This window comes from Rana temporaria, chromosome 1 (genome assembly GCF_905171775.1).
Source record: "Rana temporaria chromosome 1, aRanTem1.1, whole genome shotgun sequence".
Classification (NCBI taxonomy): Eukaryota; Metazoa; Chordata; class Amphibia; order Anura; family Ranidae; genus Rana; species Rana temporaria.
The window spans coordinates 426,566,732-426,585,208 of NC_053489.1; the positions used below are offsets into that span (position 1 = coordinate 426,566,732).

The following is an 18,477-nucleotide window of genomic DNA, read 5'->3' on the forward strand; positions in this document are numbered from 1 at the left end:
CAAAAGAAAGCTCTATTTGTGGGGAAAAAAGGACGCCAATTTTGTTTGGGAGCCACGTCGCACGACCGCGCAATTGTCTGTTAAAGCGACGCAGTGCCGAATCGCAAAACCTGGCTTGGGCATTTAGCTGCCTAAAGGTTCGGGGCTTAACCGGATAAAGCAAGTTACAGGGCAAGAAAACGTGCAAAAAACAACGGGGCCCTTCTTTTCCTTCTGTATTGAACTGTATTGTAATTGTACTGTCCCCCTTTCTATTGTAAAGCGCTGCGCAAACTGTTGGCGATATATACATGGGCCCGGATTCACAAAGCACTTACGCCGACGTATCTCCAGATACGCAGCGTAAGTGCAAATATGCGCCGTCGTATCTATGCGCCGGACTCAGAAACTAAGATACGCCTGAAAATACGCTTCATCCGACCGACGTAACTTGCCTACGCCGGTGTAGAGTGGGCATATATTTACGCTGGACGTATTTGGCGCTCCCATTGATTTTCTATTCACATATGCACCGTGGTTTAGCGGCGCTTAAGCGCTAATTTAATGGCTTCTAGCGGGGCGGTTTTTACCCCCAAAAAAGGGTTAAAAACTCCCATTTTGCTGTGCTTTCAAAGCACTTTTAAAAGTGCTTTGGAAGCGCTGCCCACTTATTGCAACGTTTTGGGAGTGCTTAAAAATAGCACTCCCAACCCGTCCCAAAGATGCTGCTTGCAGGACTTTTGGTAATGTCCCACAAGCGCAACGCCCCAGTGTGAAACGTCACACTGCAATGAATGTGAGGCGGTTTTCGGGTGCCTACCAGAGGCTATTTCTAGCCTGAAAACCGTTGCAGTGTGAAAGGGGTCCCATTCAGTATATTGCTTTGAAGGCATTTGATGGTATGAAAATTATATTTACTTATCATTAATTTGTATTAAAATAAGCACATGAGTTTGTTTTTATTTTGCTGTACAAATTTACAATTTAAAACACTTATATTCCACAAACAATTTTGTCGTTAAATTTCTTTCTTCATGAATGAAGTATTATATGTACTTTATCTGTTTCCTGGTTTTCCTACTTTTTACTTGAGGTTGTTTTGTGAGCCACACCTCAGAGAGGTCAGCTTCTCCTTCTTCCTCAGAGAGTAACCTGAGCTTAGCAACCCAAACGAATACCGACATAGTCAGCTTGTTTTTCCTAGAGACAACAGTGCAAACACTTACATAGATAGGCAGGTACAGGTAAGCTTAATATTTCTGTCATTATTTACTGGTCGCTTATTCAATATCATTATATTAAACAATAAACAGAAGAAATTAGACTATGATACTATAATAGTATTAATGGTATGTATTAATCCCTCGAGCTATATAGTTGTGAGTCCAGATCTTCTATCCAAGACGTGTATATTGTGAACTTTTATCCTGTAGACAACAGTAAGGATCCATTCACACGTTTTTGTTTGTCCGCAGTCTAAGGGGTTAATTTACTAAACGTGAAGAAAAAAATTCTATGCAAGGTAAACGCACACTAGTGTGTTTACTTTTAGAGATCCAATTATATAAAGTATAAGGGAAAGGAAATATTTTTTTTCTTGTAAATTAATGAATGAGTGGAGTAAACAGCTTTTCACCTAATTTACCAAGCCATGTAAACTTACAGGGCCAGATTCAGGTAGACTTACGACGGGCGTATCAGTAGATACGCCGTCGTAAGTCCGAATCCCCGCCGTCGTATATTTAAGCGTATTCTCAAACTGAGATACGCTTAAATATTGCTAAGATACGACCGGCGTAAGTCTCCTACGCCGTCGTATCTTAACTGCATATTTACGCTGGCCGCTAGGGGCGTGTACGCTGATTTACGCCTAGAATATGTAAATCAGCTAGATACGCCTATTCACGAACGTACGCCCGGCCGTTGCAGTAAAGATACACCGTTTACGTAAGGCGTTTTCAGGCATAAAGATAAACCACCAAAAAGATGGCGCAGCCAATGTTAAGTATGGACGTCGGAACCGCGTCAAATTTTTCACGTTTTACGTCGTTTGCGTAAGTCGTCCGTGAATGGGGCTGGGCGTAATTTACGTTCACTTCGAAAACAATGAGTCTTTGCGGCGTAATTTTGGAGCATGCGCACTGGGATACGTCCACGGACGGCGTATGCGCCGTTAGTAAAAAACTTCATTTACGTGGGGTCACAATGATTTTACATACAACACGCCCACATCTTACACATTTGAATTAGGCGGGCTTACGCTGGCCCAGTTACACTACACCGCCGTAAGTTAGAGCGCAACTTCTTTGTGAATACAGGACCTGCTGCTTTAACTTACGGCGGCGTAGTGTATCTGAGATACGCTACACCCGCCGAAATCTATGTGAATCTAGCCCACACTTTGCAAATAAAGTTCTCTATTCTTTTAGTAAATTAATCCTGGGGCCAGATTCACAAAGGTTAGCGGATCTTTAGATCCGTGTAACCTATGTGTTTTAAGATCCGCCCTCGCAAGTTTGTGAGGAAAGTGTCAAATTCACAACACACTTACCTCCAAACTTGCGACGGCGGATCCTAACTCCCCCGGCGGAATTCTAATTCCGCGGCTGGGGGAGTGTACTATTTAAATCAGGCGCGCTCCCGCGCCGATTTAAATACGCATGCGCCGTCCGGGGAATTTCCCGGCGTGCATTGCTCCCACTGACGTCAATAGGACGTCAGTGGTTGCGACGTGAGCGGGACTTGCGACGCGCGTGTTCGTGAATCGGCGTACGCAAACGACGTAGGAAATTTCAAATTCGACGCGGGAACGACGGCCATACTTAACAATACTTACCCCTGCTTTTAGCAGGAGTAAGTACACGACGGGTACCGCGCTACGGAAACGACGTAAGAACACACCGTCGGGTCCGCGTACGTTCGTGAATTTCGCGTATCTCGCTGATTTACATATTATTCAGTGAAATCAGCGGGAACGCCCCCGGCACCATTTTTAAATCCTAAAAAAGATCCGACAGTGTAACACAGTGTGACACTGTCGGATCTCGGCCCTATCTATGTGTAACTGGTTCTATGAATCAGGTGCATAGATAGGACCAGTAAAAATCCGAGATACGATGGTGTATCTGTAGATACACCGTCGTATCTCTTTGTGAATCTGGCCCCTTATGTGTTTCCTCTGAAGGAAAGTGTAGCTTCAGTTTTCACGCAGTGCAGCTTGTATTTAAATATTTCTGCATTCATTATATGATGTGCAATAACGCACATTAGTTGGGCTCACAAATGCTTAGTAAATTCATAAAACACATGTACAGGGGGTCCCCGACTTACGAACGGGTCAGGGACTTTAGGTTTGTTCTTAAATGGGAAATGCGCAGAACAGCAATTACGTCATTTGCCCGCTGTGGAAAATGGATGAAAATGGCCGCGTATGTGCAGAACGGCGGATACGATCCCGTTCGTAAGTAGGAGTTGTTCGTAAGACGGGGGTTCATAAGTCGGGGAATCCCTGTATCATACATTTTAAAATATTCTGACAGGACAAATAAAACCTCAATGGTAACTAAAGATGAACTAAACTGGAGGGTATAAGGAGCATTTGCTAGAATGTGCAAATGTGAATGGTGTATGAATACACCAGACGACGTCCTTATTTGACAAAACGTACGTCGGGCAAGGAGACATTCTGACATGTGGCGTTACGGTCCATGAGGATGGGCGTTCGTGGAAGCCGGCCGGCTTATTCTTTGTGACTTTTAGAAAGTTATTTCTGTAAGTGTTTACATTTTTTACATTAAACTGTCAATTTTTATGGTACATCACTATTGTGAGTTTATTATTTTTTCCGGTGGTTTACTGTCACTCTGGAAACCGGGAGAACTCTAATCCTCTGGTGTTGGAGACAGTTCCAGTCTAAAGGCCCTGGCTGGGGTTCAGCCACAAGCTTTAATTGTTTATTATCTGATATTCGGGAGGACTTTCATCCCTTGATGTCGGTGGCCACTCCAGTGTAAAGACCCTGGCTGGGGTTTAGCCGCAAGCTTACTATGCTTGCCTTCTGGTAAGCGCGCATCTCATATGGTGTTTTTCTTATCGGTGGTGGTTCCATATAATTTTTGAGTTCACTGCATTTTTTGTTTCACTATTACTAATTCAAGTTGATTGAGGACTTTTGGAATCTTTGGACTCTCATTGCTTGGTCTTATTAATATTTAAGATTTTGATCAACAAAATTTATTTTCACTTCACCAGCACAACTTATTTCTTTTTTCTAATATATTATGGTAGACTTACCTCTTAGACCTCGTTCACACCATGGTACAGAGACGTTAGTTTTTCTGCACGCCTTCTGCAAGGGCACAGAAAGAATAATTGTCCTCTATGTGCTCTGTTCACACCATAACACTGGTATCACGTGCAACAAGTTTTTGCACAGGAATCTGCAACATGTATGCAGTTTTCTGCACAGGGAAAAAATTATATGATGTCAACATTGGTGCGAACAGAGCATGTAACTGACGTGCATAAAAACTGATGTCAATGCGTATAAAAACTCACAGAAACATGCATGTAAACTGATGTGAAACTGACATCTCTGTGTAGTTTTCACATCAGTTCTCATCAGTTTTCATGCACATATGGTATGAAAAAGCCCTTTCCCATCAGTTTTCATGCACATATGGTGTGAAAAAGCCCTTTCCCATCAGTTTTCATGCATGTATGGTGTGAACATAGGCGTGCGCACAGTGTGTGCCAGGTGTGCCCAGGCACACCATAATCACTCCCTGCAGTGCAGATTCCCCCTGCTGCCCGGTGCCCCCTCCCACAGTATGGCTGGCTTCCCTCCTCTCCCATTGGCTACTGCAGTGGGCACACATAGATAATATTTCAGGATGAGTGGGGGAAGGGGGAAGGGGTAATGTCATGTACCGGCCCCTTCCCTTTCTGAATGAACACAGTGAGAGATCGGTACCGTGTTTTTGAGCTTTCAGAGGCACACCTTAATGCAACAGGCTGCGCACACCTATGGGTGTGAACGAGCCTTTAGGCCTCATTCAGTTTTGACGGCGGACCTGAACGGGCCGCTCCATGCATCCCTATGGAGCGTCGGATGTCAGCGGAGACATGTCCGCTGACATCTGACCCGATCCGATCCGCTAAAAACAGACGTATGGGGACACGTCCCAATCCGTCCATGGCGGATCAGATCAGGTAAGATCTGATGAAAACGGACATGCTCAGTGAGCAGAGAGGAGCTTGTCATCTGTCGGCTCAGCGGAGATCTCCCGCTGAGCTGGCTGGAGCAGGCGGACTCTGTATCAACGTAGTCCGCCTCATGTGAATGGGGCCTAAGTTTGCCCATCTCCACATCTGCCAGCTTCATGCTCCCCTTAATGCTGCTATAAAACAGTTTGTTTGATGTTTCTGCTAGCATGGTCTGGTGACTGTCTTTACCAACTGATACAATGTAAAATGATTGCGGCACTGACACCAGCTAGCCAGCATAAATACAAAAAAGATATGTAAAGTATCTCACAAAAGTGAGTACACCCCTCAGATTTATGTAAATATTTTATTATATCTTTTCACGTGACAACACTGAAGAAATGACACTTTGTTACAATGTAAAGTAGTGAGTGTACAGCTTGTATAACAGTGTACATTTGCTGTCCCCTCAAAATAACTCAACACACAGCCATTAATGTCTAAACCGCTGGCAACAAAAGTGAGTACACCCCTAAGTGTAACTACAGCTTCTATGAATGAAACATGATCTATGAATGGAGGGCCCCTTTAACACTTGTATGACATGACAGTCATACGACTGTGGACCCGACTTTGCCCTGCGACTTGAAGTCCGCCATGCGTCCGACTTCAATGAACAGGGATCAGACTTTGATCCCGACAATACCAGGCACTATCTGGTCTGAATATTTAGGGGGAACTCCACACCTGTGCCAGCCCCTACCCCACCCAAAAGCACCTTGTTGATGAGGACAAGGGCTTCTTCCAGGCAACCCTGGCCATTGGTTGTCTGGGTCTGCAGCCGGGAGCTTATCGGAATCTGGAAGCTCCCTTTAACAAGGGGGTCCCCAGATCCTGGCCCCCCATCATATGTGAATAAGTATCGGGTACATTGTACCCCTACCCATTCACCTAAAAAAAGTTTCAAAAATAAAACACAGTACACAGGTTTTTAAAGTAATTTATTAAGGCAGCTTCGGTGTCGCTTCTGATTTTTTTTCCCTTTTACGGGTCTTCTCCAATCTCCATTGTTGTCTTCTAGCCCTCTCTGCTTCTTTTCCCTCTGTCCTCTGTCTTCTACGTCTGTCGGGTCTTCCCCGCAATCTTCTCGCTCTTTTGACGGGTCTTCTCCGCTGTCTTCTTCTGATGTTGACTCAACGCTCTCTCCCACTCTAATGTTGGGTGCGCGGTGTGCCACTACTTATATTGGCATGGGGCAGGGTCACCGCCCCTTATGATGTCAGCAGTTAGAGAAGAAAATGACAACGACCTATAACCTTTAATGGAAACCTGGGCAGACAAATTGCTATAAATCATTTTTAAGAGTGAAATAAAAGTAGAGGCAAATCCAAAGTTCTTCAAAGTGGTAAATAAGTAGTCCCAATTTAAACTCAAAGGCCTTGTGACGGTCCAATGAAATAAGTAATAATTCCCTAGAGAAAGGGGTATCCCACTGGGAGCGTACTGCAGAAATCAGTGCTAAAAATCGACGGATCTGGTCTAATGTTTGGCATTCAGTTATAAATCCGGATTGGTCTTTATGGATATATTGAGCAAAAAATTTACCTAGATGCAAAGCTAGAAGTTTTGTCAGAATCTTGAGATCTTGAGATCACAATTAATCAGGGAAATAGGGTGGTAATTAAGGATGTCAGTGGAGTCCTTGTTCGGTTTGGGAATGGCGCTAATGTAAGCCCTATTTTCATCAAGAGGGACTTCACCACCATCTCCCAAAGAATTACAAAAGAGAGCCATATGAGGAGCCAATTGTTCGCTTTATAGTAACTATTGGGAAGCCCGTCAGGACCAGGTGATTTATGCAAAGACGTCTTATAGTACTGTGAATTTCTTCACCTGTAGTAGGTTGGTCCAAAAGTTCCCTATGAGATTTAGTGAGAGATGGTAGAGATAAGTATTCAGGAAACAACTAGGGGTTTTGCATAGAATTCCTGAAATTCCTGAAGGATCTTTTGGTGGTTTTGAGAGAGGGAACCTCCTAAAAGTCTAATTTTCAGGAGGGCTATATGCATATGTTTAGGGGTAAACAGTCGATCGCAAAAGGTAAAACATTTATGATTGGTCCAGTGTAAGCATTTCTCTGCCTTTCTAGTAAGGCAAATATTAAGGGCCAGATTCACAAAAGAGATACAACGGCGTATCTCCTGATACGCCGTCGTATCTCTGTGTTAGGGCCGTCCTAACTATGCGACTGATTCTTAGAATCAGTTACGCATAGCTAGCCCTAAGATCCGACAGGTGTAATTGAATTACACTGTCGGATCTTAAGGATGCAATTCTAGGCCGGCCGCTAGGTGACGAGGCCATTGCCGTCGGCGTAGAATATGCAAATGAATAGTTACGGCGATGCCCGAACGTCCGCGCTGCCCATCGATCTAACTTTACGTAGTTTCCGCAGAGTTACGCCGCGTAAAATTAGGGCTGAGCCCTAGTTGTCCTAAGCCATGTTAAGTATGGCCGTCGTTCCCGCGTCGAAATTTAAAAAACAACGTCATTTGCGTAAGTCGTCCGTGAATGGCGCTGGACGCCATTTACGTTCATGTCTAAACAAATGACGTCCGTGCAACGTCATTTAGCGCAATGCACGTCTGGCAATTTACCAGACGGAGCATGCGCAGTATGTTCAACACGGGAACGCGCCTAATTTAAATGGTGCCCGCCCCATTTGAATTAGGCGGACTTGCGCCGATCGGATTTACGTTACACCGCTGCAAGTTTAAAGGTAAGAGTTCTGAAAATCAGGCACTTACGCTGTAAACCTGCGGCGGTGTAACGTAAATCACATACGTTACGCTGCCGTGGAGCAACGTAATTCTACGAGAATCTGGCCCTAAGTTCCGTGCGGGCTTGTTCGAGTTCGTGCAACAAATCAGGATGTGGGGAATGTGTTGAGTAGCTAGGGATTCATATTCCTTAGTTTTGGCAGTGATCACCTAGTTGCAGACTATCCTTAGTCTGAACGCCAACATTGCTGCAATCTGCTGTACCAGGTATTGATGAAATCTTTATGGAGATTGACCGCATTCAGAGAGCCCTAGTTCCCCAGAGACCTGATGGGCCCCCTAGAGATGTGATAGTGAAACACCATTTCTTTAGGGTCAACGAAAGCAATCATGCGGTATGTCAGAGAACATCCGGATATGGAAGTTGAAGGCTATAAAACTTCCTTTGACAAAAGATTCTTGCTGCTTCTGTCTAAAAAGTAAAAAAAACGTCAGGAGTTCTCAGGCTGATAACAGAGGAACCGTTCAGAAGAGAGCTATAATGCCGCGTACACACGATCATTTTTTCAGCATAAATGTTTAAAAAATGACGTTTTTCCAACTTCATCATTAAAACGACGTAGCCCACACACCATCGTTTTTAAAAAAATTATCTAGCAAAGCGCGGTGACGTACAACACGTATGACGGCACTTTTGTGGGGGGCCGGGATCTAGGGCCCCCTTGTTAAACCCCGACAACCAACGGCCAGGGATGTCGGAAACAAGCCCTTGTCCTCATCAACATGGGGACAAGGTGCTTTGGGGTTGAGGTCATGCGGCCTGGTACATTTCAGGAGGGGGGCGCTCGGTCATCCCCACCCCCTTCCCTGACCTGCCAGGCTGTGTGCTCAGATAAGGGTCTGGTATGGATTGTGGGGGGACCCCCACACCGTGGGGGTTCCCCTTTAAATCCATATAATACCGAAGGGCCTGGTATACTCTTGGAGGGGGAACCCGTGAGTTTAAAAAAAAAATTGCCATGAAGTTCCCCTTCAAGATCATCAGACATAAGTCACATGCCAAAGTCAGATCAGTTAAGACAGCGATCTGACTTTGATCTGACGTCAGTGATATTCAATGGGCTGAAGTAGGATCAAAGTCGGACCAAAGTAGTGCAGGGACTACATTGAAGTCGGCAGAACTTGAAGTCGTACTAATATAATTGGTTGACACTGGAAATCATAGGGAACGACTTGTCATGCAACTTTGTAGTCCCAAAGTGTAGGACAAGTCATACAAGTGTGAAAGGGGCCTAAACCAGAAGAGAGCAGCACAGGGAACTATCCCTGGCGCTGATTTTGAATTTTCCGTTTCAAAACTTAGGCTTTAAGTGCATGTATAAATGTACGCAGTAACCTTCTCAGTATGTGTGCTCCTTTCTTCTATGTCCCAGTGGTAAATAAATAATAATATGCTTACAACAAACCACATTAAAAGTATGTATTTGATTCAGGGATTTTCCTAAGTGTGTGTCTGTTTGTTACTGTAGTCTATATTTAATGGCCCGTGTATCTCTTATAAAATTCTCCAAATTTCCCTGCCCTGACACAAACTAATGAGCTGCATATGACTATTCACAGCTATTTTGGAGTTCTTACTGGTAATCCATGCGTGCAGGGAATGTTATTGCTGGTAAATGAGCTGTTCATGCAATTATAAATATTCATAACTGCCTTCATGAAAGCAATTTCACACAGTTTTTGTACAAAGTAAAGTTGCATTTAAAATATTTCTGTAACTTTGATGTACAATTTGTTTAGCATATTTTGTCAAATGCCTTTTTTTATACATACATATGTGTAGCCACCTTGCCCTAAGCAGCAAGGACTTTAAATTAAGATGTCCAGTGTCATTGTTTACCTGACTGCTGTTAGAGAGCGTCCCTGGCAATAGTGCAAGAAGACACAATGAGTGGAACTCATAAAGGGTAGGGATAAGCTGACAAGGAATCCCTATGATATTATATTATTTTTGATTTATTTATTTATTTTTATGGTTGAACTAGATGGACTTGTGTCTTTTTTCAACCCAATTATGTAAGTATGTAAGTATGTAACTATGTAATGAGTAGTGGTACTATGTACCCCTTACTTAATCACATAGGGAGGTAGCAGTATCTTATTGTTAAAGGGGGCTTTCAGATATCAAAAAGCTCCCTGGCTGCAGACGCTCACAACCATTGGGCCAGGGTTGTAGGGAAGAATCTCTTATCTTCATCAACATGGGAACAAGGTGCTTTGCCAGGGGTGGTCGTCCTTACCTTAAACCTAGTACACACTAGTAGTTTATTTAGTTCAACCCAGCAGGGCTGAATAAAAAAACCGACACCTAACCATGCAATGTTAGTACAGCAATCTCTCCTGCTGTGCTATTGTGTTCTGACCACTAGAACACTTCGATCAGTGCTCTCAGACATTGGCTGAGAGCGCTGATCGAGGGTCAATTGACCTTTTCCAGTCGTGCCGCATCCACAGAACCCAGCCGAATGGCCAGCTTCTGTCTGACTGGCTGCAGTGCACATGGGCCGAATGTTGGCCGGTTTCTATTGAACCAGCCAATGTCACCTGCCATTCGGCCATGTGTACTAGGCTTTATCGGTATATTTTACTAAGTAAAAATTTATAAAAACGGTTAAATTACTACAGATATTAAAAATTAAGTAAATTATTTAATATTTGATTTCAAGGGAGTTGTCAGAGAAGCTAGTGGACCAGACTGTGTGACTGAAAAGAGGAGACCCAAAGCGTATATATAGGTCAGGGATATGCAATTAGCGGACCTCCAGCTGTTGCAGAACTACAAGTCCCATGAGGCATTGCAAGATTCTGACAGCCACAAGCATGACACCCAGAGGCAGAGGCATGATGGGACTTGTAGTTTTACAACAGCTGGAGGTTAGCATACGCTAATTGCATATGCCTGATATAGGTAAAAATATAGTAATTTATTAAGAAACGGGAATAACACACAACCACCTCCAACAGAACACAGTGCAATAAATAAACCAATAAACAATGACCAAAAGATAACCAAAGACAATATATACAGTGAGAGGAGATACCGTAATCGTAAACAGGCCAGGCCAAGGTCATACACAGGGAGATCAGAAGATAGACGAGGACAGGGAATAAACAGGAACAGGGAGATGACGGATGGATGTGCTGCAAAGCAGCGATCCAGGTAACAAGGGGACAGGGATCCAAGGCAATGGGGAAGCAGGAATGGCAAGTCCAGGATGGGTTCAGCATAGGGATCAGGTCGGATCGGGTCAGGAAGATACAGGCTCACGTCAGGATCACAGGCTCAAGGTCAGGGAGAGAGATACCAAGGCGAGGTGTGCTTGCACTCGCCGGGTATAAATAGGGATCCAGTAATTGGCTTCACGTTACACCTGAGTGCAGAAAGAGTCGTCCGCTTCATACTGCCAGGATCCATCCACTGGTGGAGACCAGTCCTGCATCCCAAAGATGTATAACACCAGCAGGGAGAAGTTCTCCTGACAGTTCCAAACTGCCAGGAGACACCTGCTGGTGAACCACAGTACTGCGATCCAAATAATAATAAATATTACCAGCGGTTGGAACCTTTCCTGACAGGAGTTGATTTACTAACGGCAGTTGTTCACTTTGCAAGGGAATTTTCCCCAGCACTTAGTAAATGTGGTGAGGTTTCACTTTGCAAAGAATACCCAATCCCATGCAAGAACAATAAAAAAAAAATGCATTTTCTTCTTGCTCGTGATTGGATAATGGTAGTAGAGATTCCCCTCATTCACTAACCTTTGGGGAAAATTCTCTTCCAAGGTGAACAGTCTATTTGCCATTAGCAAACCAACCCAAAATACTTCACATTAAAAAGGCAATTCCCATTAAAATCAGCTACTGGCTTGTGCCAAAAAAAAAAAAATATATATATATATATATGTATATATATATATATATATATATATATATACCATATTTAATTCATTCAGTTGTAGAAGTGATGCAAAACTGTAATTGCTCAAGTGCAGATGTATGAATTACGATGAATGTGCAAGAATGAGGAATTGCTAGTTCTGCACTGGTTTTTCTCTTGATTTTATGACACTGTTAGGCCGCGTACACACGTCCGTGGAACTCGACGGGCAAAACTCATCGTTTTGCTCGTCGAGTTCTGTGTGAAGCCGCCGAGGATCTCGGCTAACCAACTTTCCTCATTGAACAACGAGGAAATAGAGAACATGTTCTCTATTTGGCTGGACGAGGAACTTGTCGGCTTCCTCGGCCGAAAGTGTACACACGCCGGGTTTCTCGGCAGAATTCAGCTCCGATCGAGTTTCTGGCTGAATTCTGCCGAGAAACTCGGTCGTGTGTACGGGGCCTTACTTGATAAATATGCCCTGTGCTGTGTCCCCCACTATCAGGTTACTCATTAATTACACCTCCGGCTTATACTGTAGATTGCTGTACACAATGTATTGGCTGCCTTTTGATAACTGCTAACAAATACCCATTTTGCAATCAGGAAAACCCATCTTCAGTGGCACCTACATGTGCCATAGCTGGCAAGCCTTCTTCTAGAACAATAAACAATTCACAACTATAAATTAGAGCAGTACTTGTCTCCATCTAGCAAATTGGTCATTTCATTTAAACAGTGCATAAAATCCAATCAGTTTATCAGCAACTCTATGCATAATAATAACCCTCAATTTTCATTTCACAATAAATGTAGAACAAAATTGTATTGCTTGAATCATTGTTGTGCAGTATTGTATGCGCTCGGCCACCAAGTGACTACAACAAAACCCCACTGTTTCATAACATTTGTTATTTGGAGGTATAAATAATGCAAAATGCTCTTTCAGTCCTAAACAGAAACAGCTTGTAGAATCTGCTAAACCTAATTAATTTCAGCTTTAGGGATTTTACCAGTTGCTCAGATCCAGTGATATTTCTCATGGGATTAGTTCAACTGTTTGCTTGCATTTTGGAAAAATACTTTCCATCAACAGAAACAAAGAAACTGAAAATAACCTTTAATAACAAAGAACTATCCTTTTAGGCAAAATGAAAGATGCAAAAGCAAACAATTATGTAATGCTAATTCTCTTTGTTTTCTGCTATAATGAAAAATATAGAAAACAACATTTTTTTATTTTTTTGTCTTTCATCCCTTGCCAGAGATGGACAAGCTTTGATCTTCTGGCAGTTGCTAAATTAGATCTCCCATGATGCCTGGCTACTGTTGTTGGTGTAAATCTCTAAGGCAGAAAAGGCAGCATAGCATATGTTTAACAGCAACCAATGGTATATAAGGGACTTCAGACACTTTTTCTTAAAATAACTTATCACAAATAAAGAGAAGGACTTAAAGTAGAACTATAGGCAAAACCTTTTTTTCATTTTGGATAGAGCAAGGGAGGGTTATAAACCCTGCCAGGTTTATTTTTGCCATCTTTGTCCCATTGGGGATATTTATAGCTAGATTCAGAGAGAGTTAGGCCGCCGAACTAACTCAGAATCTACGCCGTCCTAAGTTTAAGTGTATTCTCAAACTGAGATACACTTAAAACTATCTAAGATACGACAGCCTGCGCCGTCGTATCTTAGGGTGCAATATTTAGGCTGGCCGCTAGGTGGCGCTTCCGTTGAGTTCCGCGTAGAATATGTAAATGACTAGATACGCCTATTCACGAACGTATGTGCGCCCGTCGCAGTAAAGATACGCCGTTTACGTAAGGCATTTTCAGGCGTAAAGTTATTCCATCAAATAGCTGGACTAGTCAATGTTAAGTATGGCCGTCGTTCCCGCGTCGAAATTTGAAAATTTTACGTCGTTTGCGTAAGTCGTCCGTAAATAGTGCTGGACGTAATTTACGTTCACGTCGAAACCAATACGTCCTTGCGGCATACCTTGGCACAATGCACTCTGGGAAATGTACACGGACGGCGCATGCGCCGTTCGTAAAAAACGTCAATCACGTCAGGTCACCCCCCATTAACATAAAACACGCCCCCTCAGCCTAATTTGAATTAGGCATGCTTACGCCGGCCCCATTTACGCTACGCCGCCGTAAGTTAGGAGGCAAGTACTTTGTGAATACAGTACTTGCCTCTCTGACTTAAGGCGGCGTAACGTAAATACGATACGCTACGCCGCCTTAAAGTTGCGGCAAGATACCTGAATCCAGCTATTAGTTTCACTTCCTGTCCCATAGCCAAACAGGAAGTTAGCGTAAATCTCTGCAAATTAGGGCAACTCCTTGGGGACCACCAGAACTAGTGTCCCCATTGGAAACTTTCCCTTTTATTACTTTTCTGGGGATAGCCTAAAATTTGGGATTTTCATTTACTTCCACTTTCAATGATAACGGTAAATAGGACAGATAGGGGTTGATTTACTAAAGGAAAATAGACTGTGCACTTTTGCAAGTGCTTCTCGGGGGATCAGGAAGGATTTTTTTTGCAGCAAATTGGATCCTGCAAAACTAAACTAAAAAACTAAAAGATTCTGTTGTTAGCTGAAGGCAGGATAGGCTTTCCCGAAGAGATGAGTTTTTAGGGTTTGCCTAAAAGTGGACAACGTAGGAGATAGCTGGACAGATTGGAGTCGAGAATTCCAGAGGATAGGAGAGGCTCTGGAGAAGTCCTGGAGATGAGAATGGGAGGAGACAAGACATATTGAGAGCAGCAGGTCTTGGGAGGAGCAGAGAGAACACTTTGGGAGATATATTGAAACAAGATTAGTGCTATAGCTTGGGCAGAGTTGAAAATGGCTTTGTATGCTCTCATTATTTTGAATTTTGATAATATTTAGAATTTTTAAAAATACATGCCATGCTATGTGATATGCACTGAATGGGCTAAACGTCTCAAATCAACATTAGTCAATAATTTATTCACCCACTTATTATCCTATGTGTAGCTACTAATTTTCAATGCCAGTGTTTGTCGTTTATTTCAGGATTTTCGTAAAACTACAACACACTATGGGTGCATATGCCAGTAACTTTCACAAGAGTGGAGGCAAAGTTCTTTTAGAGGAAATTGATCCTTCCCACCACAGTTGGATTTCTGCACATGCTGAGACCTGCAAAAGTGAGTAGCATTTATATATATCTGGTCGAAGTCCTTCAACCGAGAGGCCTCCCAGAACTAGCCGGCTGCGCTGTAGCCGTCAATAAAATGTCAGGTTTCTGTGATGTAAAAAAGAGACAAAGATAAATAATTTCAGAACTTTTTCCACCCTGATGCCGCATACACACGACCATTTTTCGGGTTCTAAAAATTTTCATTTTTAAGGGTCTAGAAAAAACTACACTTTTTTCAACCCGAAAAAAAACCAGCCTTGCCTACACACAATCGTGAAAAAAAAATGCTCTAGAAAAGCTTGGTGACGTACAACACGTACGACGGCACTATAAAGGGGAAGTTCCATTTGGATGGCGCCACCCTTGGGGCTGCTTTTGCTGATGTATTTTGTGTTAGTAAAAGACGATTTGCGCTTTTCAGTCTGTTACTGCGTGATGAATGTGCTTACTCCATTATGAACGCTAGTTTTACCAGAACGAGCGCTCCCGTCTCATAACTTGCTTCTGAGCATGCACAGGTTTTTTTACGTCGTTAAAGCCCACACACGACCATTTTTTACAACCTTAAAAACGACAACTTGAAAAACGTTGTGAAAAAATAGAGCATGTTCAAAAATTTTAATGCCCATTTTTTAGATCGTGAAAAATGCTCTGGAGCCCACACACAATCGTTTTTAATGATATTAAAAAAAAACTTCATTTTTTAGAACCCGAAAAAACGGTCGTGTGTACATGGCATAAGGGCCAGTTCACACCATAGAAACGGAATCTGGATGCTTTCCAGGTGCTTTTTTGCATGCACGTTTTTGATGCTTTTTTGATGCGTTCCAGTGCGTTTTTGGTACGTTTTTAATGCAGTCCAGTGCTTTTTTTCACCGCTCTTTTTTATTAACCTTCGATAAGGACAAGTGTGTTCCAGTGCTTTTTGGGTGCATTTAGGTGCGTTCCAGTGCGTCTTTGATGCGTTTTACAGCGTTCCAGTACAGTCCAGTGCAGGTAAAATGCAGCATGTTCTACTTTTTTTTCTGGAACTGGAACACACTGGAACTGCAAGCACTGGTGTGAACTATGCCATTTAAAAACATATAACCTACTTTCCATGCATTTTTTATGCAGAAAAAAACGCACTGGACTGCATGTGGTGTGAACTGGCCCTAAGGCCTCATGCACACTGGACGTTAAAATAACGTTATAAAAACGACAGTAGCTTTGCAGTGAGTTTTTCAACCTTTTTCAGCTTTTTTCAACGTTTTTGCAATAGCGTTTTTAGCATTTTTTATTGTTTTTATCGTTTTTCCGTGTTAGCGTTTTTTAGCGTTTTTGAAGAAAATATATTTTTTTATTTTTTTATTCTTTTTCAATGGATCAAAAACATTAAAAAACACTGGTGAGTGACGTTTCTGAGCATTTATCGGAGTTTATTAACGTTTATCAGCATTTATCAGAGTTTTTCATTTTTTTTTTCTTTCGTTTATTTTTTCAATGGATCAAAAACGCTAAAAAACATTGGCGAGACACGTTTATTAGCATTTATCTGCATTTTTTAGCATTTTTCAGGTAAAAAAAATGCACTTTGAACGCGATTTTTGGGCATTCAGAAAAAAGCCCATAAACTCCACTGCTCATTAGGCCTCATGCACACTGGACGTGAAAATAACGTTAAAAAACCGACAGTAGCTTTATTAGTGTTTTTAGCATTTTTCCGCCGTTTTTACGTCTCTCAGAACCCACTCGTTTTAGTTTTTTTTACTGCTCAAAAACGCCACTGCCCAAAACTGCTGATAACAGCCTATGTGAGTTTATTGATTTTAAAAACGTACAAACTCCAATAAACTGCAGATTATCAGCTCCAGTGTGCATGGAGCCTTAAACGTTTTTGATCCATTGAAAAAAAAAATACTACCGCTGAAAGACGCTAAAAAACGCTAATAAACGATATTGCAAAAACTTTAAAACATTTTGAAAGACTCCCTGCAAAGCTACTGGTGTTTTTATATCATTTTTTTTGCGTCCAGTGTGCAATACTTTGTTGAAGCACCTTTTGATATTATTACAGCACTCAGATTCACAGAAAAAGTATGCGTACTTTCAAATTTGCCGCGTCGTATCTTTATTTGTAATTCACAAACAAAGATACGACGGCTTTTGGCTAAGATCCGACAGGCGTACGGCTTCGTACGCCTTCGGATCTTAGGTGTAATTTTCTGGGGGCCGCTGGGTGGAGTTTGCGTCGTTTTCCATCGCCGGGTATGCAAATTAGTTGTTTACGGCGATCCACGAAGGTACGCGCGTTCGCCGCATTGTCTTACGTTGTCGCTAGTCGGCTTTTCCCGTCGCAAACTTAGGCCTGCTATTTCATGGCTTAGATTTAGAACAGCCATGTTAAAGTATGGCCGTTGTTCCCGCGTCTAATTTCAAAAAAAAAATTTTGCGTAAGACGTCCGGGAATACGAAAGTACGTTGCGCATGTCGCCGTTCAAAAAACACGTCGGGGCGCCGTAATTTCGCGCAAAGCACGGCGGGAAATTTCCAAACGGAGCATGCGCAGAACGTTCGGCGCAGGAACACGCCTAATTTAAATGGTACACGTCCCATTTGAATTAGGCGGGCTTGCGCTGGACGGCTTTACGTTACACCGCCGTAAGTTTACACGCAAGTGCTTGGTGAATCAGGCACTTGCGCTGAAAACTTGCGGCGGTGTAACGTAAAGACGATACGTTACGCCACCGCAGATCTCTGTGAATCTGGCCCTCAGTCTTTTGGGGTATGAGTCTATCAGCATGGCACATCTTGACTTCTTCTTTGCAAAAACACTCCAAATCTGTCAGATTGTGAGGGCATCTCCTGTGCACAGCCCTATTCAGATCACCCCACAGATTCAGGTCTGGCCTTCTTCTGGTGAAGCCATTCCTTTGTTAATTTGGATGTATGCTTTGGGTCATTGTCATGCTGAAGTTTCTCTTCATGTTCAGCTTTCTAGCGGAAGCCTGTAGGTTTTGTGCCAATATTGACTGGTATTTGGAACTGTTTATAATTCCCTCTACATTGACTGAAAAAAAACATCCCAAAGTATGATGCTGCCACCACCATGCTTCACTGTGGGTATGGTGTTCTTTTGGTGATGTGCAGTGTTGTTTTTGCACCAAACATATCTTTTGGAATTATGGTCAAAAAGTTCATCCTTGGTTTCATCAGACCAGAACACATTTTCCCACATGCTTTTGGGAGACTTCAGATGTGTTATTACAAAATGTAGCTTGGCTTGGTTGTTTTTCTTTGTAAGAAAAGGCTTCCGTCTTGTCACTCTACCCCCATAGCCCAGACATATGAAGAATACAGGAGATTGTTGTCACATGTACCACACAGCCAGTACTTGCCAGATATTCCTGCAGCTCCTT

The 18,477-nt window shown here is 42.7% G+C and overlaps 1 protein-coding gene across 2 annotated transcripts in view; it reads left to right on the forward strand.

Moving 5' to 3' along the window:
• The first annotated feature begins 1,129 nt into the window (after positions 1 to 1,129).
• LOC120914841 overlaps positions 1,130 to 18,477 on the forward strand; it is a 230,518-nt gene continuing 213,170 nt past the window's right edge. Inside the window, exons 1-2 of one of the 2 annotated variants that reach the window (XM_040325338.1) lie at positions 1,130 to 1,223; positions 14,953 to 15,086. In XM_040325338.1, the coding sequence (XP_040181272.1) occupies positions 14,978 to 15,086 (109 nt within the window). In that variant the 5' untranslated portion in view covers positions 1,130 to 1,223; positions 14,953 to 14,977. Of the gene's footprint in view, positions 1,224 to 1,345; positions 1,419 to 14,952; positions 15,087 to 18,477 lie in introns of those variants that run through there. The other variant, XM_040325337.1, reaches the window with a different exon arrangement.